We start from the raw sequence: 24311 nt of genomic DNA, 5'->3' as shown, positions 1-24311 counted from the left end.
CCTTGCTTACCAAAAAATTATTCTCATTTGTTTTTTTTATCTTACAATATATGGATAAGACTCCTTGCCTACCAAAAATGATTTGCCTGCCAAAAATATTTTTACAACATTTATGATTTTTATCTTCCAATAAATGGGGAAAAGACGCCTTGCCTTCTAAAAAGGATTTGCCTGCTAAAAATAATTTTAAAAGATATTTTGATATTTTATCTTCCACTGTAAGGGGGTAAGACGCCTTGCCTTCCAAAAATATCGCCTAAACATCCAAAATAACTTACGGGCTGCTCTATGAGCAAGAGCTCGTGCTGGCATAAAGTCAGCTTAATTAAAAAATAAATTGCGTAAAAAATGATTTCCCTGCCCAAAATGATTACAAAAAATATTTTCATATTTAATGCGTACAGCCTCCGTGAAAAGTTCTCTTTAATAAATTTATAATATTATCATGTCACTTTTAAAATTGGAATTCATTATCGTAAACTTTTGCCCTAAATCGTAAAAGGCAGAAACTGAGCACTGCCTGCTGCGGCGGCGGCCACCTTGCCTCCATCATCCATGCCCAGACCGACGCCATAGCGTCAGTCAAATGGGTAGGTCCACGATGAACGTCAGGCATTTCCAGGTTACTCACGACTTCCCTGGGTATCCATGGTGGCTGTTGTGGGGTCATTAACAGGGTTAAAATGAGATTTACGATGGTCCGCGAAATCTTAACCGGACTGAAACACTTTCATAGGAGCTAGTGCTACTGAAGTCTGAAGACTGAAAGCAACTTACTTGAACTTAGGCTTAGCCAAGAACTGTTTGATGTTTTTCTCGGCTTCTTCCTCTAAGTAGTATTAAAAGAATGCTTACTCCATAAAATCATTAAGTCTTGCATTTTCAAATTAGTCTTTGTAAATAAATTAGATCCATGTCATTCATTCTTATAGGCACGAACTTCAAACAGATGAGTAGTCTGGGATGAGCTGCTGTCAAAGTAACCCCTATTGATGGGTCCGTTTTCCTTGTTAGTTTATAAGCCTCCAATCATTACCTCAAAAGTATAAGAAATTTACATGCGGTACCTAAACCTATGCTATGCCAGTGCCTCAAAATATAAGACGTTGCCGTGTAGGTTTATATTCTGTCATTGCTTCAAAATATAAGAAATTGAAGTGTAGGCCTATGCCCGTCATTGCCTTAAAATATAATAATTTGATGTATGGGCCTAGTCCCACAACGATATTAATATTTGACATGCATGATTATGATTTACTAATTTCCAAATATCGGAATAGGCTGCATAGGTCTATATTTCAATTAGTCTATGTAGAACGCTTATGAAGGCCAACACTAATTAGAAATAAAAAGGTAATTTACTTGTGTATAATTCCCTCCTAGATTTAGAGGGGGGGGGGGGGGAGAAAGAGGGGTTATTTCGAGGGATAGGGAAGGAGGTACATAATTACAAAACATGGTAAGCCACAGGAGTCTAACTATAGGAAACTAACGTTATAAGCCGATACTTATTTTTTTTATTTTTATTTTTTTTATAAACTTCTGAATATTAGTTCCTTAGTTCCATACCCCATATAATTTCTGATGTAAGTTTGATCATGACAAGCAAGGAGTTACATACCATGTCCGCTATATAAATTAAGGAATAAATAAACTTCCCCTTTAGGACTACTAGAGTTTGTATTTTGATATATGGAATGCTTCTAGCACCCAAGTTGTCCTCAATCCACTAAAATTGAACACACAAAGATCATGGAATTAACAAGTACAAAAGAATTTCTCATTTTAGTATATGTTTTAATTATGCTCTGGGGTATATAATAATAAGACCTGTAGCAAACATATAAATTCCTTTTACTAATTTTTTCACCCTTTACAATATTAAGCATAGATAATTTACATAAAAATATTACAAGGTGAATAAAACTATTACAAAAGTTCTATTATGTAAATACAACATATAAAATTACCAACCAACAAACAAATGCAAAAGCAAAATTGTGCTTCATTAGTAATTTGCAGTTAAATACAAATAATAACTCGCTGACTATGTGTATCTATAACCAATATTATACTGTTTTGCACACCAAGTAATACATGACTGTAATGTTCCTTTTCAACACTTACCTAATAAAATTTTGCAAAAATAAAAAAAAAATAACAATGAAAACTGGATACAGTGTACTTAATAATATCAGATTTAGAATGTCATGACTTACAAAACGATGCTTCTAGTAAATATATAACCTTGCCTGCCTACTACATACAGTACTCTAGACTTGACAATAAAATAGTAGTATTTAACATACACAAACAACATGCATGACACTTTTACATCTGCAAGCAAGGTGCATGATACTTTATATCTGCAAACAAAATGTAGATATGCATGACCTATGCCATTAAAAGAATTTTCTTACTAACTGTTCAAATTCAACTTCTTATTTTATTCATGAACATAAAGCAGCAAAATTGAACTATCATACAACATCAAAATGAAAGGGGGAAAAAATTAACAAAGGGGAAACAGAATTGTAATTAAGACAATGCAAGTTTAATACAAAGGTGTTTCAGAATTATTTTTTCAAGTATGTCACAAGTTCATTGATGTGTCTATAAAAAATATTCTAAAAAAGGAGAGGAAAGAACGCCAAAAATGAAAACACAAACCTTATTTCTTTCCATTCCCCAAAGGGTTTCACAGCACAAGTTTTGAGACTATCCAACTGTGTTGAAAACTGTCATAACTCTAACAATTTGCAAATAATTAATGTCGTAAGCACAAAATCTTTGTGGTAATTACTTATCTTCATAGATCACCTAATGGGAATCTTGTTGATGCAGGAATGTGAACCATAAAGAATGAATATTTAAACAAGCCCTTGTAAGCTTAAAAACATATGGTCTATGAAAACATCTTTATAAACCTTGAAAAATAATAAAAAAAAATCCAGTTACACTTAATAACAAAATGCCATCTAGCTTAAGAACAAGTCAAATGCAGTAGTTATGCCAAATGATTAACCAGTCCAAACTATATCCCACTGATGATATGTTTGTGTAAACCTCAAACCACAAAGGCTACAATGAAACTTCGAAAAGTTAACCACACAGTTTTGTCACAATTATAATAAAAATTTGTGACAACAGTAGATTCTGCAGGTCTCTCCCCCCAAACTGTATAAACATTCTCATTACCACAACGGTAAAAAAAAAATCAATAGCCTTCAAATTACTGTTATTTTTACTGAACAGTTTAATCAGACTAACTTAACTGACACATTAACTATCATAAGGAGGGCATAAAGGGTTTCTGAAGGTTAAATATGCTGTCATTATGCTTCACAGAAATCAAAATACAGACAAAAATGAAGACAGAATTGGTGGTGAGCTTACAGTAAATGTAAACCGATTGATTTTGGTGCAAGATTAAAAAATATAGGAAATGTTGACTTCCATATTTTTGATAAAGAAGGCCTGGCTTCTGTTATGGAGGAGGATACTGCCCAGCTCATCAAATTTTATTTAGCTATCAATAAATCACAATGAATGATATGTGTAAAATTTTCTGACGGTCATTTCACTAAAAACAATAACTATAGTAAGTTCAAAGCATTTAGTTCTTTATGACGAAAAATTACCTAAAACATATAAGAATAATGTGCACATTTACAAAACTGAGTTGGAACAAAGTATAACAAGAAGCTCAGAATTAATTACCAATCCTGAAAGCTCTTCAAACTGAGCCCACCAAAACTTACTCAAAGAATGCCTTGTTTAAGCATGGTAACAATGTTAACAGATCATGGAATGGTCACAAAACTCATCTTTTATTGACACAAAACTAAATGAAGAAGTATATGTGTGGGGTTAAGTCTTTGCTTTTAAAGGGGAAGACTAATAGAACCACCATATTCGAGCCTTCAGTAACTGAAAAACAAAACTTTTCCAACCACAAATGCACAAGTCGTCTTATCACATAATGGGGAGCTAAGTCATTATGAACTTTAGCAACCAGGATTAAATGTTATCAAAGAACACTGATCCATACCATAAAGCGAAACTCTGAGTGGTAAGCAACTACTTGCCTTCTTCAATAACGTTTAACCCTTAATTCACTACTTTCAGTCTTGTTATTATATTATATAAAACTGAAGCCTATGCAATGTCTTTTAGGAAAGAGCCCCTGCCAATAATGTGAACACTTTTGCTTAATAAAACTACTCATTTTCTCCTTAGGGATCAAACCCAAAATAATTACAGCATTCAATGTAAGATCAGTCAATGATAATGAAGAAGAATGCTTGAATGAAGGAACCGTCAAAGTGGATCTCACCCAAAAACGGAGTACGAGAGACTTATATTTTTCAAAGCGTTAAGTGGGATAGCACTTCTACAAATTGCAGTAGCAGAAGATGAGATATCATGAGTAATTTTACTGTTCCCAGCCATCAACATACACTGAAACAGCAGTGTCAAAAAACACCAAGCAACTGTCACTCCTACTGTAGAACAAGATTTGGAATATACAAATCGCATGCTTGTGCTAATGAATCTTACCATAGTTAGCAATATCACAAATTCAGCACATTTTAAGGACACAAATTATCCTATCAGTCATCTGCTCAATCACAAGAAGGCTTATTGTGAGTCAACCTTAATGAGCAAAACTTCTCAGCCTGAAAAGATCTCATTCCCTACCATGTCTTTTAGCTAAAAGGCTATAGGTTTCTACACATTGAGAGGAATCCAAGCAAACATGACTACCATAAATGACTATAGATCCTCAGTACACTTATCTTAAAGAAAAAACACCAAGGCCTCTGTATACTTTACAACATGCCATACTTGTAAGAATGCCTCTAAGCCTAATAGAGCTAGTTCTAAGGATTAAACTAACATAAATGCAGTTTCTTAGATGATCTGCCAAACTTTACCATTAACATCAATTTTCAGACCACTATAAAGTGCATATGGTCACCAATGACAAATTTTGCCTCATTCTTACATATTTATTACTTAAAAATAAAAGTTAAAGTCAAAATAGCAATAAATTCACAACTGAAAAGCACCAATCATAAAACATAAGAGAAGCATTGCGAGGGATTTGGAAAACCTGTCACACCTTTACACATCATAAAGCAGTTTCAAGACACCAAAGTGTCATATTTTGAGACTTTCTTTGGTTCACCCAAAGAACATGTTCTTAAATGAAACCTGAAAATGTATATCATGCAAAACAAAGCACACAGCTACTGAATCTGACACTTAAGTGATCATAACCTGTCTCCTGAAAAATGGCAAGTGAAGTGATTCAATAAATGTGGTAAAAACTACATCACACTATCAACTATTTTGTGCAGTTTTTAAAAAGGCTTTGTAGCATATTGTCACACATTTTTATACTGGTGTACTTTATGTGAGGTTTGTGTTGACATTAAATAAAGTTCTGTTTTATAAATCTATGTCATACTTTTATAAAATATACAACTATAAACTAACATCAATTAAGATAATATACAAAATTACTAAACTAAATTGATTAATAATTTCAAGTAATAATAAAATCTTCAAAGTAGTATACACCTGTAGTACAACATAATTTCCAGAAAATCACAAGGCAACATAATGTAAAAAAACAACCTTATCATCTAAGTAGGGCTAAAATAAGTAATCTAGAATGGAAGGTCAATTAAAGAAATCTGTACCTGTACATTCAACCTTAAATATATTTAATTCTCAGTTTTATTTCACATATAATCAAAACTAGTGCAGAAACTGATAAAACCAAAAAGTATGCATTTCTCAAATCAAATTGGTTATCTCATCTGATGTGATTATTACCCACTAAAATTTGAAATTGAAATCTTTGGATATAATGTACGTATACGGTACCTCACAAATTCTCAGTCTGCATGAATATGAAATATATCATTCATGCTATTCTTACTTGACTTGTGACCATTAATACAGATCAGAGTTGAAGCTTTATGGGATCTGAATAGATGTTTTTGCATTCTTCCATGACAATTCAAGTGATAAAATTTTATTTGTGAAAATGTTGATTTTTTACTGAAAAATGAAGATACAAATTTCAATCAAATGCCTTAAATGCCTTGTCCCATATTCTTCATCAATATACAATAAATTTCAAGACAAGAACTTGGCTGCATACTCATATCTAAATTAATACATTGCATTCAGTTTAAATCACTAAATGAAAAAAATAATTCAAGAGAGAAAATCTGACACTGTACACTTGTATCATTTTAATTTTGCTGGAGCAACCGTGCAGTATTAGAGACTTAATACATCAAACAGGAATGGGAAATAATTCATAATATAAAATTATTTGAAGTTTCATTCATTTCTAAACATCAAGAAACCAATGCCATGTAGTCTTACCAACCAAACCTCAATGGCAGCTCTAAACATCAAGCATAAAATTATGAAAGCATTTATTATATTTACAAGAAAATTTCAGTAAACATTTACCAACTAGATTTCATTTTCATATTCATACAATAAGTCATTTGCATTTCTATGTGCAGTTAATAATAATAAAATTAACCCTTGTCCAAAATGCTAGGATTTTAAAATCCTTTCATATAATCTGAGACAAAAAATCAAGGAAGGCTCTGTGCCACATGAAATGGAAAGGCATAGTCTGAATAAAATCATTGCAACTAAGAATTAATTTGTGTATCATGAAGACTTATATACTGTACTAATAAATGTACTGAAATTACCATTCAAATCTGTACGTTACTAACAAGGCTCATTTTCTTAAAATTAATCTAACAAAATATTTTTCATCATATTCCAAAAAACCAGATTAATTCACACAATTTCAGCCACAACTGCATTAACCTAACCTCAACTAACATAACTACTTGAAACTGAATGTCAACTTGTATGTTAGGAGCTGAATGTCTTTTCAACTTGTATGTTAGGAGCTGAATGTCTTTTCAACTTGTATGTTAGGAGCTGAATGTCTTTTCAACTTGTATGTTAGGAGCTGAATGTCTTTTCAACTTGTATGTTAAGAGCTGAATGTCTTTTCTACTTGTATGTTAGGAGCTGAATGTCTTTTCAACTTGTATGTCAGGAACTGAATGTCTTTTCAACTTGTATGTTAGGAGCTGAAAGAATTTGAGACAAGCACGACTTATCAAAATCAAAAAGTGTGGGAAAAGGTCCTTTTTCATACTAATCAGACTTCTCAATGAATTTCAAAGAATGCTGACTAAGTATTGTATAATCTCTAAACAACAAATGCAGAAATCATTCTCATTGAATATCTATTAAAATCTCAACTAATATCACATATACGTACGTATATAGACTCACATCCTGAGTTGCTCTACATTAGAAATAACTAGGAACATTGTTAAAAGTTAAAACTCATATATATCCTAGTCATATAATCAACCTTGTCAAATATACCATTCTATTTTTCCTTTTGATGTGCATCTTCTGAATAAACAATGAATAGAGGCTGAACTTGAATTATATTGGCAAAGCCTTTGATTACTTATGCCAGTGTTAATAATCTTTTAAATTGGCTATGTATCACACACTGACCTTAATTGCTAATTACCTAGTAAAAATTCTCCCAAAGATCCAGTACAATACCAAACAATCATAAACAAAAACAAAAAAAACAAGCCAAAGATCTAGTTCTAAGAGTTCAGATATCACCAAGTATTGACCAACTAGCTGACCAGTATAAATTCCTGTAAATTTCACAAAAGAATACCAATCACTCTTATATCCGTGGCCTAAACATTCTACACTCTAAAGGTCTATTTGTTCAGTCATCTGCTACCCATTGTCCTGTACTTCTCCTAGGTAGCATGTGAAGAGAGCAAGTGCTTGGGTGCTGTTCATACTTATTTATGTTCATTCTCCAAGATGTTTTGCTTAAGTGCAATGACCTGAACCCTTGTCTCTGTCACTCACTGGCTAACCTTTAATAAACCTCCAAAAAGCAGAGCACAGTACAGACAAGGAAAAATATAAGGTAAAACACAATGTATGCACAATAAATACAGTTCACACACAGTTCACATCATAGCATCAATGAAAAATTGGAGATTGAAATTTACAGGGCAATACACATTATATCAGTCCCAAAGCCCATTAATTAAACTTGAATCAGTTATTCACAGTGTTCACCAGAATCGAAGTGAGTGTTATTCCTACACTATTAAATGGTGTTGAGAATGTCTTGTAGATAGGAATGCATATTACACTAGACAAGACTGAAGAGTATGGTAACAAGTACCTTTCTCCCTGGCCTTTGACTTTTCTAAACATGAGAGAGAGAGAGAAAATACTGCATATGATAAATGGTTTCACCTCCATGACTGAGGTCCTCTAGCTATTCAAAATAATGATGCATATTTCTAGTATATTCTACAGAAACATGACAACTATTCCCTTCATCACAAAATATGGGGAGTGAACAATGGCTCCTAAGTATCAGATGAAGGAACCACCACTTAGGTAAAAAGACAAGGTGACAGAGAAATTTTTTGTAACTGATTGACTGATTTATGAAATTTAGGCTATCCAGCCAAGCACTGGGACACTTTCCACCATTCAGTGCTTAACCCCTTCGCCACCGGCCTGCTTTATTGCTGCAAATGCTTGCATACCGCATGAGACCCCCTGTCGACCGCGAGTATCAATCATTACTTGCTCCCACTAAATTTTATTTTATTCATATTTTTCCTTTATATTCTTATGTGAAAACATTGTGTGTACGGATATCAATGAATATTTTTTACCCCATTATCAAAAATTACATAAAATATAGTAAGAATATTGGAAAAAATAGGAATACTTAGTGGAAAAAGTAATTGCAGAAGTAGGAACTGTTATAAAGTAGTAGAAATAATAGTAAAGTAATAGAAATAAAGTAGCAGAAAAAGTAGTAAAGTAGTAGTAAAATAGTAGTAGTGGTAATAGCAGTACGTACTAGTTTTCATACTGAAATAGTTATTCCTAGGTTTCATACAGAAACAGCGTATACATCAATGAATGTTTACGGCACTGGTAATAATAATAATAATAATAATAATAATAATAATAATAATAATAATAATAATAAAAGAAACAGCATCTCGTGACCAATACTTATATACATATGGGGCAGTTTTTTCATCCCCATCATCATAAGCAAGCTGTAAAAAACCCATCTCGTCACGAGTAACAGGCCTCCATAGAAGTCCTTTCACCTTACGCTTTCCTGTTGAATGAAAGTACTACTCTGCCCGAGCATTCATCCATTCACACAATTTGTCAATTACATAATCACAAAAAAGGAAAAAAAAATGAATCACGTAAGCAGGTGAAATCTGGTGTAAGCAGGAATCCCATTGCCACCCTCCTTGAATCAGAGGGGGCTGGGTCTGGGCGCAAGTCACAAGATGGATCAGTTATGAACCGCCAGCCTTCATCGACAAGAGGTTCAATGTCTTCCAAACACTCGTTGTCACTGTCAACCTCTATGAAATTATTACTATAATCATCATCTGATAGATTTGGCAGGTACTCAGACCCTGACTCGGAAACACTATCATCTGACATGATACTGAAAAAAAAAAAACATATAAAATAACTGCAATCAAAAGAGAAAAAGGTTTAGAATTCAAATCTATATGGTTTACGGACAAAATCGTAATCATCCTTCTCAGATAATGGCCTGAGGCGCACTGGGATATGTTGGCCAGTACCCCTCCTAATATCCCATATGAAAATGACGTCACGACGTCCATCGGACGCTCATTGGTTGGAATGAATTGTGGGTGGAGCTTCAGCACCTCTCTCGTACACAATACTGTGTCTGGAAACCATCCAAGCTGAAGAAAACGCTTTGCTTTTCGAGGAGGGATGAAAGACGTACACGCGTACGTCCCGGTCTTTTATTACTGTACCATAAAAGACGTACATGTGTACGTCCCAGTGCTGAAGGGGTTAAAACAGTGAAAGGAGGGAGCTGGGATTGTTGGAAAGCAAGATAAAGAGAACTTAAAAATAAGAAAATGAAGTACAAAAATTTTAAGGTGGAATTGGCACAAAACACCACAGTTGCACTAAGAAGTAACAGAGTTGTTGGAAATGAAGACAGAAGAATAGAAGCAGTGATGGAGGTAAAGTAAAAGGCTAAAAGCGGATGGCCAAAGGGACACCATAAAACCTCAAGTAATGCCTGCAGGTACCATGTAAGGTGCACTGATGCACTAGCACCTACAGGGTCATCAGAGGAGATGTCCTATGATGACATGACATGCCAAGTAAAAAACTTACAATGCTGACAATGTATCAAGATACATTAGGCCTCCATGTTAGTGAGCAACTTGAATGCATACCACCAAATCTTCCCCAAGCACTTAGTAGGTGACTACTAGTACGTATATAGAAGGGATATTTTTCATGTAAAACTATCCCACTGCAATTCTTAAATAGTTAAAGAGATCATACACAATGCCTTTGGCCCAAGAAGTAAAATATCACATATAAACAATGAACCACCATCAAACTAGTGTGGATACATTAACACATTGGATGTAGAAATTTGCTTGCAAATTTTGGCTTAGAAAAAATGAAAACACTAAATAACAGCCTCTCTAGCCAAAAGTGCTTTGAAAATACAACAACTCAAGGATGTTATTCATATAATTGTGGTAAACAGCAAAATAGTCAGATACTCTTTGCCAGAGAAAGGTGATAATATTTTTCATGTAATAAAAGGAATAAGTGAGCTTTGAATACCTGTCATTACACCCCTTTTCAGTGACCTTCATATGGATTCCTGCCTTTTCAGTGACCTTCATATGGATTCCTGAAACTGCTGTTATAGAAAGGTGCCTGAAGTAAAAGTCCACTTTCTAAATTTTCATAATTCTTGAGAAAGACCAAATGAAAGCAACTAACTAGCCCTCAAAAGCCTCAAATACCGAATATGATCGTATTAATCCACTGTCAATGGTTTTCTTAAAATGCTGATGTATTATGGATTAAACTTTTCCCAATATCAAGAAGAATAAAATGTAACATTAATTTCATATTTACCCTTGAACTTAATTAAAAACGCCATCAAATTACAAAGCCATATTCTTCTTCGATTCAGCAAGCAACTTGTCGGCAAGGGCTCTTACTCCCACAGTAGTGCAAAATACAAAGTCATAGATGTCCAAAAATCCAAAATTCAATTGGTTTGGGCAATATTTTCTACTGTAAAGTAGTATGTAATTCTCATTTCATGACCAACTCTGTCACTTTGAAATTTTGTATTGAACATGAGATGCTTCAATTCATACATGTAACAAAAAGTGAAGGAAGACACCTAGGATTTGGATGGGAAGCTTTTTTTGGTGGTCTGTTCATTAGTGCAACAGTTATAGAATGAAAACACTAGCTGCAAATTTAAGCAGACCAAAAATGAAATTTCTTTCTTCATAAGGTTGCCTCAAGAGACCTCTTCTATCACTCTGATAATGTTACAATCATTTAAAGGAGAGCTGTTAATCAGCTCATTGGTCTGGTAAAACTAAGATATACTCAACTTAAAGACTGTTCATTATTTGCAAAACAAATCTTCCAAAGTGTCAACAAACATTGCGTTCACAGGCATTAACATAAGTATCTCTCAAATGGCATATTGGGACAATTAAATGAATTACAAATCAACAGAAAAAACTTCAGCAAACAATACTAAACATAAATATTGATCATACCTTACAAAGATTTAGAACTATATTTTTTAAAAATTGTGAAATCTCAATTACCATAATTCAAAATTGTGTATGACAAAATACTAAAAATTAGCAAAACTACATTGGGACAATTAAACTAAGGCGAAGAACAAAGATCAAAATGAAGACACTTCCATAAAAAAATTTTGGCACCCTTCTGTGTCACCCTCCAAAGATCATCAGTGCATAATAGTAGTAAATTAAGAGTACTATCAACATAACTTGCATTAGTAACTACTTATTAGCACTGGAAAAATCATGATCAGACAATATTACCTAAAAGAAACCAAGGATTTTACAAACATTCTGGAATGGTTTGTGTAAAATTAAAGCAAGGTTTTCTAAAAGTAGACTTTCATGCTGCCTCTCAAGAAGTTTTTCTGGGTTTTATATGAAACCTCTGCTTGACCTGTTTTGCACTTGCTTCAACCTATTTTAAGAATACTAGTCACTTACGTCTCCAACTATGCCTGAACAGTGAAACTGACATACATCTTTACATGACCTCAACGCATATGCATATTATTTAATATAAGAAAACTTGGTAAAAAGTGAGCATATTATATTGTAGGTCAGATCCAAGTCAAAACCTGTGCTGCAGCACATATTAATGACCACTGAAATATTAAATAAAGAACTACTCCATACTGATCTTATGAACACAAAAAAAAATGCCTAAAAGAAATGAAATCTTCAAATCTAGAGTAAAATCACAGTATGATAGTAATTACGAAAAAAATATTCACAATGGATTTGGTTAGAAACTAAAGTATAAAATTCTATGAAAGTACATACATATAAGAAAATCTGTTACTGGTGCAAAATATATTACCCTATTTCCAAGAAGCTAAATGTGCACATCTATTTGTGTCATTATTCTATTCACAAATTACATTTCTCCAATATTTTCACAAAGTACCTGCTGGATACTGTAATTCCAGTAATTCATATCACAAGTTCTTGTTCTGACCTAAAATTGTGCGTAGATCCCCACTAAGTAAAGATGAACTTCATGGATTCTATAAAAAGGAAAAGTATGAGCTGGTGCACCAATCTGAGGTGTTCTCAACCTTCATCACTCCAAGGTTTTTGTCAATATGTATCTGGACAAATACTTGCTTGAGTCAAAACAATGCCTTTACAGTCCTCAATAGTAAAAAGATTTCCATAGGAAGAAATCCTCTTCAAAATTTACACACTCCACTGCAAAAATTGAGGAACTGCATCTGAAATAAGTTTCTTTAAAAAATGTAGGATCAGTAAGTAATCAAGATGCTGATGTACCATTTTTACCAATGAAAATACTAGTGCAAAATAATGCACTTACAACTGATATATGCTGCATGGAGAGAAATGTATATGTAGACATACATCACAACAACAAAAATTAATCAATACATAGACAATAGAAGAATCACTCTACATATAATGACCAAACAAGAAACTGTTAATTAGAAAGCTCACTGTAAAATAATAATACACAGTAGTGATATATGGATGGCAAAGGTACAGGTAACTGGAAAACAATTAGAAACAAATGAAGACATGAAAGCCGACAAATGCTTCCAGGATATCTTATAAGTGAGGAGGAGTCATGATGGTCAATTCATCATCACAAAAAAGATGCAGCCATTATGATACACTTCAGAAGTGTCCTATGGAAGCAATGAAAAAGCATGGGCCTAATCGAACATGACAGCTCCCTCATGCCATCAATAAATCTTACAGTTTTCAGTTTCAGATGGCCTGTTACCAACCATAACACCACAGAAGGGTTTGTAATTGAATAGAATGAAAATCATATACATGTATGTAATGATGGACCCATAATAACAAAAAATAATAAAACATTAATGCAAAATTACCAACCAAAAACTATTAAATTTCCAAAAGCTGTACTCCTACAACCAAACAGATGACTGATAGATACTAGCGAATTTGATGATAAAGTCACCAAGCTACACCTCTACAGTAAAGCTATGGTTTATGCTACTAAAATACAAAAGAGCATATAATCCACTAATCATATACATAATAAGACATTTAATACTAACAGTATGCTTTCTCCACTCAACTTTCCTACTAAGCTGTCCACCTACTTCAACATTTTCACCTCAATCAAGAACAATCCTTTGGGAAAACTCTTATGAGTCTAAAAATGTGGCTCAGTGGTCTAATTAAACTAAATTGCTGTTATAATAATAATAATAATAATAATAATAATAATAATAATAATAATAATAATAATAACAACAACAACAGTGATGTATAAAGAAACTATGCCATTTAGCTAAGCTACACTAAGTCCAAAGGTCCAATTACTATGACTATAAAACTTTTTATTATTTCAGTTTTACATAAATTTCACTATGACATGTATTAGAGAAAAATTATTTAGCAAATATAGCAACTTCACCTACTGTGTCAACATAATGCATATTAATAATTTACTAAACGGACTACAGTAAATGACAAATTCTATCATTCTTAAATTTATGTGACTACGGCATATTCTACCTTGCTATCATAAGTTTGCTGTGGATCTCTACCAAAATCCTCCTTGCCTTTCTATTCTTTACAGTGTACATTCTACATTTTTAACATTCCTATGATATAAAAAATGTGCTCAGGAATGCTTTATCACAAGGAAAAACTTTTGGTTCCCAATTCAAAGCCACAAAAAGAGAACACACTCATACTTTTTATATCTTACAACATCTAGAATGGGACTCACTATGACTAACAATGCACTGACACATAGTATCCTTCGTTACTGAGTACTGGCATAATAACTGGCTAATGTGAAATGTTAACAATACATCCCTGAAAATGCTTCCTAAGCAACATTCAATGTCCTTACTATCTTCTTACTGCCATGACATTTCCGGAGTGCCAGCTAGTATCAGCCTAAAATACATAACATGATGAATATACAACAAAGTATTAAAAACTTATAGTTAACTATACACAACATGGTATACAACTAATATAAAAGATAGTATGGACATCAAAACAAAACAAACTTAATGACCTACCTCTATACATATCACATTGTGAAAAAGACACTTACAAAAGATACCAAGAAATATACACAATATCTTCACTGTGAAAGAACAGATGGTGAATGTGCCTTGTCACTAACCTATTTCACTTTTATGTAGCATTCATATATATACAGTATTTACATTACTGTACATATTGTACTGTAAGGCAGTTAATTCTCAAGGGAAGGTGATTTATTAACAACTGTAAATTACACTTAAACAACTCCATTATCATTTATTGTCTTTTGACATCTTTTGCAAAGACAATGCTCAACTCAGGCATCCCCTGCACATCGGCAATGACCTAACTTTCAGAATACTAAATCTCTTTCTTATACAAATATACAACCTTAACAGCACTTGTTTTTCTTCTCTTCATCAGTCAAATCCACAGTTCGCCCTTTTCCAACGTAGCAATAACAGCTGCATTGTCTTTTGCATAATCTTCCACTATATATGCAAACAATTCTTCAATATTAGTGTTAGTCTTACTTGAAGTCTCAAAGAGTTTCCCATTTATCTGAAAAATAAAATATGATGCATATACATGACAAATTTTTTAAAAGTCAAAAGCACAACTGTGTAAGCTGATCATCAATAAATATTTTCTCAGTGTATTATTCTGTCTAACACAAAACTAAGATTCTCTATCACTGTAAAAAGATTACTGTAGATTTGCAATAATAAAAGTTCAACATACCTCTTCTGCATAGTCATTGAGGTCATGGTAATCTACTTCACGCCGCTGAGGATCCTCCTTCACCAGATCTAGTTTTGTCCCACATAAATACAGTTTGCAATTCTCTTCATGTTTCTGAACTTCCCCTACCCAAAACTTTGCACGATCAACACTGAGAAAATAAGAGTTTCATTCAAATTTTTCAGTGTAAGACAGTTTTTGGAGAAATAAACAATGCCTAAGTTAGATATTTAATAAAGCAACCATAAACTGAACTGAAACAATGCCTACCATGCTATTATACACAAACAAGCTAACTATGGATACCACAGTATCCAGAAACAAAAAAATTATCTTGTACTGTCCATAACAAAATATAAAAAAAAGGGATTTTGACGTAAGGAAAAATCTATTTCTGGGCGATTGGCTCGTGTCGCCAGCGAAATATCCTTTAATCTATTATTTCTAGGGTAAATGTACTAACACATACCAGAGAATAAATAAAATAAAGAAAAAGAAAAAGGTCAGTATAACTGACTCGCTCACCCTCCAAGAGGGTGTCGGTATGAACACTAGGCGAGTGAGACCACTACCACGAGCCAAATACCAATAGAAATCTCCCACAACAAAAACCCTCCAAGAGGAGAGCCGACCCACAGAGTGCGCAGCTCGTACTACTACTACTCCATCCCATGCTGCCGACTGCTGCGCCTCTGGTGGCCATCCTGAAGTTAGCAGACAATCTTGGGCGAAGGGATGGGTAGGGTGGGATTTCGCTGGCGACACGAGCCAATCGCCCAGAAAATAGATTTTTCCTTACGTCAAAAAGCCCTTTTCTGGGCTTCCAGCTCGTGTCGCTGCGCGAAATCGTACCAGAGAAATAGCACAAGATTGTAAACAAAAGTAATAAAATAAATCAGAATAGGTCTCAAATAAAAAATAAAGTAAATATAAAAAAGAATATAATTGCTAAAAAGATACAAATACACAGTGATACAAAATAGAAATATGCTTAAATTACCCTTAATTCTAAACATGTTTCTTATCATAAGTAATTTACATATGTACAGAGGTAAATTGGCTTACATGTAACAAAATGGTATCTGTGTAAAGGCATGTATCAAAAATATAATAGCAATTAAAGTAATGAAATGAACAAATTAAACAACAATGATAATATATAAGGAATGCATATGACTTAATATACAAAACCCGTAACCATTATAAATGAGATGTATCCCCTAGCATAAAAATAAGGGGTAACATCCATGAGATCAAAATCCATAATCATCTGTGAGTGTCCCTAGCAAAAACTAAGGGGCACCCACTACATCATCATAAAAGCAGCTAAGACACCAGGTGAATGTAAATGAACACGGTAGGAATAGACGAACTGTTGGGTGAAGCAGGTAGAAAGGAGGACTGAATCTTCTACTACAAATTAACTAGAATCAGGGGAAACTATGTTTCCCGCTGCTACTGCTGAAAATTTCAGAGCTTCCAAGGACTTAAGGTAATGGCGTTTGAACACTGTCGGCGATTTCCATCCGGTATACTTTTTCAACTCATCGAAGTTCATGTGTTGGAATAATTAATTGAGGTGGCTACTGCCCTGACATCATGTGCTTTCGGGAAAGAGTCAGGATTGGCTTGCTTAATAAAGTACAGGATTTGCTGCCTGATGCCTTTAATGGATAAAGTTCCACCTTTTTCCCTCTTAAAAGAGGGGACCCGATGAGGATGAGGAGGTCCTGGACAGAAAGGCTCGTAAGGTTGTAACTGGGCAAAGAGATACATCTTGTGGAAGGGGTAGTACCTTCCAAGGTTCCCACCTCATCAAAGGATCTTCATTCTTTGCTAAAAAGCTACGTTCCGGAGAAAGTAGTACTTCCCTGTGGGAAGGAATTGAATATGATCCGGATCTCTGGATAAAGCCGACAGTTCTGAAATTCTTGCTCCTGAAGCTAAGCTTAATAAAAACAGGGTTTTCCTTAAGAGCATTATAAACGAGCATGTGTCATTATCGGTTTCTGAAGCCAGTTTTAGAACATCGTTTAAGAACCATGAAACTGACGTAGGCCTTACAGAAGGTCTAAGTCTAGCACATGCCTTAGGAATAGACGAGAAGTAGGAATCCGTCAAGTCTATGTTGAACCCAAATTGAAATATCTTTTTCAAGGCTGACTTGTTTGTCGTAATCGTGCTAGCTGCTAAACCTTTTTCAAATAAGGATCTGAAAAAGGATATAGCTGAATTAACTGTCATGATTCTAATATCAGATTCTCTCAGGAAGATTGCTAACTTTTTGACAGCAGCATCATACTGTCTCAAAGTTGAATCCCTTTTATCGGATTCCATAGAAGAGAATATTCTGAGGGTCAATATTCGCATCTCTTTTGCCGCAAAACTTCATGAAATCCATAAAGTTAGGGTTTTGAGAATCCCTGAGGAAGCGAACACAGTCTTCGTTTGTACTGACTGGGAGAGCCTGGGATTGGGGATCCGAAGAGGACGAAGGCCCAGCTCCAGAATTAGGGGATACCAATTGCTCTTCGGCCAGTCTGGGGCTACTAGAGCCACTTGACCCTTGAACGTCCTGAGTTTGTTTAAAACTTTCATAAGAAGATTCACTGGGGGAAAGACATAAATCTTCTTCCAGTTGTTCCAGTCTAGAGCCAGGGCGTCCGTGGCATAGGTGCCAGAGGGTCCAGGTTGGGGCTACATAACAGGGAAGTTTGTGATTCGCTTGAGATGCGAAGAGATCCACCTGTAGCCCTGGGACTCTTTGAAGGATCCATTGGAACTAACTGTTGTCCAGTGACCATTCCGACTCTAGGGGCACTGATCGGGATAACGCGTCTGCTATGACGTTTCTCACTCCAGCTATGTGAGTGGAGGAGAGATGCCAACTGAACTTGTCTGCCAGGGAGAAGATGGCTACCATCACATGATTTAGATGACGTGACTTGGAGCCTCCTCTGTTTATACAATGTACTACCACTGCGCTGTCCAGAACTAGCTTTATGTGGGAGTACTTTGGTGGGCGCAACCTTTTTAGAGTCAAGAACACTGCCATTGCCTCCAGTACGTTTATATGGAACTGACTGAACTGAGGTGACCAAGTTCCTTGAACCTTTTGGACCTGGGAATACCCTCCCCAACCGCTTAAGGACGCGTCTGTGTGGATGGTAATCCCTGGTGGAGGGAACTGAAGGGGTACTGACACTGACAAATTCTTGACTTTCGCCCACGGCCGAAGACGATTCTTTAGAATCAGAGGGACTGAGGATAGTTTGTCCCTGGACCTGACATTTGCTCGTGAGCGCCAGATTCTGGTTAGGTCTTTCAGTTTGGCTTTCATTAAGACGTTCGTCACTGATGCAAACTGGAGAGAACCCAGGATCCTCTCCTGAGCTCTCCTTGACGCCAGTTTGTGACTTAGAAATTGCTTTGACTGACTTCGCTATTTCTTTCCTTTTGGTTGATGGAATCGACAGAGTGGGGAGGATAAGATTCCATTGAATGCCCAGCCACTGAAAGTCTGACTCTGGAGTGAGTCTTGACTTGGTCCTGTTTATCTTGAAGCCTAGATATTCCAGGAACTGAATCACTTTCAGTGTAGCTCTGTTGCATTCCTCGACTGTTGAAGCCCAGATCAACCAATCGTCGAGATACGCTACTACCATAATCCCTTGTGATCTGAGTTGTTGCACTACCGCTTCCGCTAGTTTCGTGAACACCCTGGGTGCCACGTTGAGTCCGAAGGGAACTACCTTGAAGGAGAATGCCTGGTCTCCTATCTTGAAACCCAGATATGGACGGAAGTGTCTTGCAATAGGGATATGATAGTAGGCGTCTGTAAGATCGATAGAGGTGGTGACGGCCCCACGGGGAAGTAAGGTCCGCACCTGTGAGATCGTGAGCATCTTGAACTTGTCGCAGCGGATGGCTAAGTTTAAGCGGGACAAGTCTAAGATTACCCTTCTTTTTTGTGAGCCTTTCTTTGGCACGCTGAACAAGCGACCTTGAAATTTTAATCTCTTGACTCTCGCTATAGCTCCTTTCTGAAGGAGGTCCTCTGCGTACTCTGTCAATTCTTTGGAAGGAAGTTGACGGAAAGGTCTGGATGGAGGTGGGTTCGTCAACCAGCTCCAACCCAGGCCTTTTGACACTATGCTCTGAGCCCATTCGCTGAAGTTCCACCGGTGGCGAAAGTGAAACAGCCTCCCTCCTACCTGAAGTTCTTCATTGGTTCTGGTAACCGCCTCGGCCTCCTCTGAAGTGCTTTCCCCTGTTTAAAGGGGCCTCCCGATCCTCTCCCACGAAAGGAACGCTTACCTCTGCCTCCCTTACCCGAGCGGTCATACTTCTGTGAAGCTTGACTCTCGAAGGCTTGATTGTAAGCTGGAGAGATGGCGTAAGAGGTGGAGGGCTGAGGCTGAGGGGATATCACATAAATTGGCTGTGATTGAGCCTTAGAGGTGGAAGGTTGGACTGTTTGCACTAAGGGCACCGCTGGAACTTGCTGAGGAAAGCGTGGCTGCTTTTTCTGGTAAGGATGGAAACGCCTAGGTTTCCTCTGTCCCTTACCTTTAGGTGTTAGGTCTTGTCTCCTCTTAGCCGTAAGGCCCCAACGGTCCTTAAGGCTCTGGTTCAGCCTCGTAGCCTCTGACTGGACTTCCTTCACCATAGCTTCTGGGAAGAGATCGGCTCCCCAGATGTTAGACGAGAGTAAACCTATTCGGCTCATGTCGAATGGTTGCCTCTTGTAGGACATGCTTCCTACAATTCGTTCTAGCAGTGGCAAACTCAACATATCCGACTGTACCGTTTGAGTCAGGGCTTTGGTCATGAGCTTAAAAAGCGGTTCTGAGCCATAAGCTATGGTTGCTACCTCGGACATAGCCATAGAGTTAATTGATCTGGCTAATCGCGATTTCGCGTCAAATTCAGCCTGAATAAGGCCATCTGGGAGCCTGGGTAGCTTTTCACCAAACTGCTCCATAGCACAGTCCGGTTTGAGTTTGCCAGCTGAGAAGGTGTTTGGCAAGTCCTCCCACAATTCTCCGGCTGAGGGGAGCAACGGAGATGTGGGATCTGCTTCCTTCAATTGAGGCATGGGTTCCCCCTTCTGGGCCGCTGGGATGGTAGACCTCGCGATATTTGTCAGGAACGGGAGCGGGGTACTCATCCATTGTGAAAATGGTAAAGGACTCTTGAAAGGTTGTATCCTGGTATTAGAACAATCCATGTCCTCTAAACATCTGAGCCATTCTCTCTGAGCCTGGTCTCGTGAATAGAGGACTGTCCTTTGGTACCCTATCATCCCGAAACCATGGCTGAAGCCTGTAAGCCTTGCGTAGCCTATGAACGGAGGCTGGAGGTCTTCCGGGAAGAACTCGAAGTCCTCTATCCTTCGAGTTCCGAATTCCGGTATGGAAATGAGACCGTCTTGGAAGGGGGCGTATGACGCTACTCTCCATGGATTGTTCATCGAGAACGGAGGTAGCGAGTCATACGGAGGAAGCTGAGTTCCACTCGTATTGGAAAGTGGAGGAGAGGCTAGAGGGGCTTCTCTCAGTCCGGCTATAATGGAGTCATGGGAAGTAATCCTATCCGACAAACGAGAGATCATTTGTTCCATGCTACTCTTAAGGGACCCAACCAGGTCGCCCACCTGTTGCAACAGGCCAGCATTGGAGTCCAAGGCCGAGCTGCTGCGGAGTGGAGGGGTGGCTCTGAATCGGAACCAAGGGTAGCGGAACTGGTGACTCTGCCGGGGTGCGAGATCTCTCTCTGGAGGATTTACTCTCGAGGACTTAGAGCCGGAGCTAGAAGCTTTAGACCTGTCTGCTCCGGGATTCCAGCCGGAGACTTACGTGAGGAGGATGACGCCGAAGTCGACTTCTTAGACGACGACGACGTCTTAGTCAAGGATTTCACTGCTTGACCCTTGACCTTAGGTCTAACCGAAGCGTCAGGAGGAGTATATAATTCATCACCTGTAAAGCCTTGGAAGGATGGAGAGGTTGCAGGAGTAGAAGAAACAGTTACATCCAAGGGGGACCCTTGGGTGTCCACCCTACCTACCTCGACCAACAGGTCGTCTACACCTACCATAGGTTCCACATTAATATCTAAAGTCGCGACGTCCGTGGAGATATCCTGGTCTTGATCAGTTAATGAGGCAGCCAGCTGTTGTTGGATGAAGGCGATAGTAGGGGCCGCCTCTACTGGGTCGACGTATCCTGTCGCCTTGCCTCCGGGGAAGATTAACAGCGCCAACCGCTTCTCCAAGATGTAGGGCATACCCTTGGCGGCGTTCTTCCCAAAACCGCCGACCCAGGCCCGCAGGGTTGCCAGTCGGTATCCTTCACTGCCGGCGCCTGGAAGAGAGGGCGTAGATTAGATTTAAGAATCACTTAAAAACTAAAGCAAAAATAAAATATAACTTAAACTCAGATGCCTTAAGTTAAAGTGGATGATGAAAACTTAAGCACTAAAACAGAAGCGGAGCAGCTACCGGGGGGGAGATGGAATACTCACCCCTTCTAAAAGCTGGCTCACCAGATCGTAACATATGGTACACGTCTCATGGTACCAGACCTGGATGTCCCCGTGCAGAGTTCGCGCATGGAGCATGGGACGGCAAAACTTCGTGTCCACATGGGTCCTGAAGTGTGGCGGCGCATCCGGATGCTCACAGTTGTTGGGCCTGTAAGTGGGAAGACACATGAGTATCTTAAAGAATAACACTTACAGGCTAAAGGACAGAAGAACTCCGTTGCATGCCGGAGCTCGGAAAAATTTTGGGCATAACCCCCCCCTGCCTCGCCTGAATAGGCTATAATCCCGGAGATATCCGGTAAGACATGTAAGGGAGGGGGGGGAAGGTTTAGGTACTAAGATAAACTTAAAATTATAGTTAATCTAATAACGCTTAAACCTAAAACTCAAACGAACCGGACCAAGTCCAGTGCGTAGCGGAGTGTAGTAACTCAGGCAATACGGTAAGGTTAGCAGGGACCCACTGTATGTTCCGGTCCACTCTACTGGGTGGACTAACATCTTCCCGCTGGATGCCAGGACTCCGATCAGGAAAGGAGTCCTAGTAAGGCCGGGAAGAGCGAGGAGACATACAGGCTCGAGCGAACCGGAGCGACAAGGAAGCAACGGATGGGGGGAAAGGCCAGTACCCCCCACCACATCACCACCGGGCCGGACCGAGAAGCCGGAGAGGTCGCGTCCAGTCTGGGTCTGTCCCGACTCCCTGGCCCCTCCGCCTGGGGGGAGAGAGGGAAGCATGCTCGGGTATGTGGAGCAGAGCGTGGGCAGACCGACCCACCCTCCCCCGACTCTATGGAAGAGCGGGAGGAGGGGGGAAGGGGGGAAAGGGGACTGGGCAGGCGTCTGGCTGTCTCGTGATCGCGTAGTGACCACGAGACGGTAAGACTAAAATAAGACAACTAAGCCTAGGACCAACCAACTGATCAGAGAGATGCTATCGGGAAGCAACTGAACTGAAAAGCGGTAGCATGGAGACCCCACTGGGCCAAAACCGACTGATCAGAGAGATGCTATAGGGAAGCAACCGAACTGATGAGCGGTAGCATAGGCTCAAAGAGCCAGGACCTAGGCTAAGCCAGACGCCTAACTAACCTAACCATAACAAAATACATAGTATAATTAAATAAAATAAAAGAAAGAAAAACAATATAGGAGGAGAAAAAATCCAGGAGTGTACGACTAACCCGAAGGAAAGTCTACCACTCAAAGCTAGTCAGAGGCCGATACTAAGAGCCGGGACTAGGGTCTGGAAAGAAGAAGCCTACATAAGGTAAAAGACATGCATGCATGACAAACCTGAGTAGACAGTACCCTAAGTAAAACGGATAATAAATATAGAGCGTACATAGATAAGGGGATGTTCTAGGTATGGGAGACCGAGAACGAACCCACCACGCGGCAGAACCAATGCTGCCATGCTTCCGACCCCGAGTTCGTATTTATACCTAAAAAAAACGGCAAAATACTGACTGAGGGCCGGAAAAAACCAACTAACCATAAATACTGAGTACTTAACTTAGCTGCTGCAATAGCTGCACGCTCCATCATAGATAAATCCAACGAAAGGGCACAAAAAACACAGAGAGAAAAATATCACGTGTGACTCGTGTGCGCTAACTGAAAAGGATGGCCACCAGAGGCGCAGCAGTCGGCAGCATGGGATGGAGTAGTAGTAGTACGAGCTGCTCACTCTGTGGGTCGGCTCTCCTCTTGGAGGGTTTTTGTTGTGGGAGATTTCTATTGGTATTTGCTCGTGGTAGTGGTCTCACTCGCCTAGTGTTCATACCGGACACCCTCTTGGAGGGTGAGCGAGTCAGTTATACTGACCTTTTCTTTATTTTATTTATTCTCTGGTATGTGTTAGTACATTTACCCTAGAAATAATAGATAAAGGATATTTCGCGCAGCAACACGAGCTGAGCCCAGAAATATCTTTTAATGTCCAAGGGCAGTTTGACAATGATAATAACAATGTAGTAACTAAATTTAGATATGAGTAACTGGAAAATGATATTGTTATGATACAATAAAGTTTTATACATACTTACCTGGCAGATATATACATAGCTACTGACTCCGTCGCGCCGACAGAATTTCGAATTTCGCGCACACGCTACAGGTAGGTCAGGTGATCCACCGCGCCGCCGCTGGGTGGGCGGGAATAGGAACCCATTCCCGTTTTCCATCAGATTTTTTCTACACCATCTGTCATCCTGAGGGGAGGCTGGGTGGGTAGTTTAATTGTATATATCTGCCAGG

At 38.1% G+C, this 24311-nt stretch overlaps 1 protein-coding gene across 1 annotated transcript in view; it reads right to left on the bottom strand.

Annotated features, from left to right (window-relative positions):
- Positions 1-1833: 1833 nt before the first annotated feature.
- The window catches only part of LOC135207857 (ras-related protein Rab-24-like), a 107718-nt gene continuing 85240 nt past the window's right edge, over positions 1834-24311 (bottom strand). The window contains 3 exon segments of the mRNA XM_064239725.1: positions 1834-15201; positions 15204-15326; positions 15507-15657. Coding sequence (XP_064095795.1) covers positions 15157-15201; positions 15204-15326; positions 15507-15657 — 319 coding nt within the window. The 3' untranslated portion in view covers positions 1834-15156.

The sequence above is a fragment of the Macrobrachium nipponense genome, chromosome 34 (assembly GCF_015104395.2).
Source record: "Macrobrachium nipponense isolate FS-2020 chromosome 34, ASM1510439v2, whole genome shotgun sequence".
Taxonomy (NCBI): domain Eukaryota; kingdom Metazoa; phylum Arthropoda; class Malacostraca; order Decapoda; family Palaemonidae; genus Macrobrachium; species Macrobrachium nipponense.
This window is presented reverse-complemented; position numbering and strand designations above follow the sequence as displayed.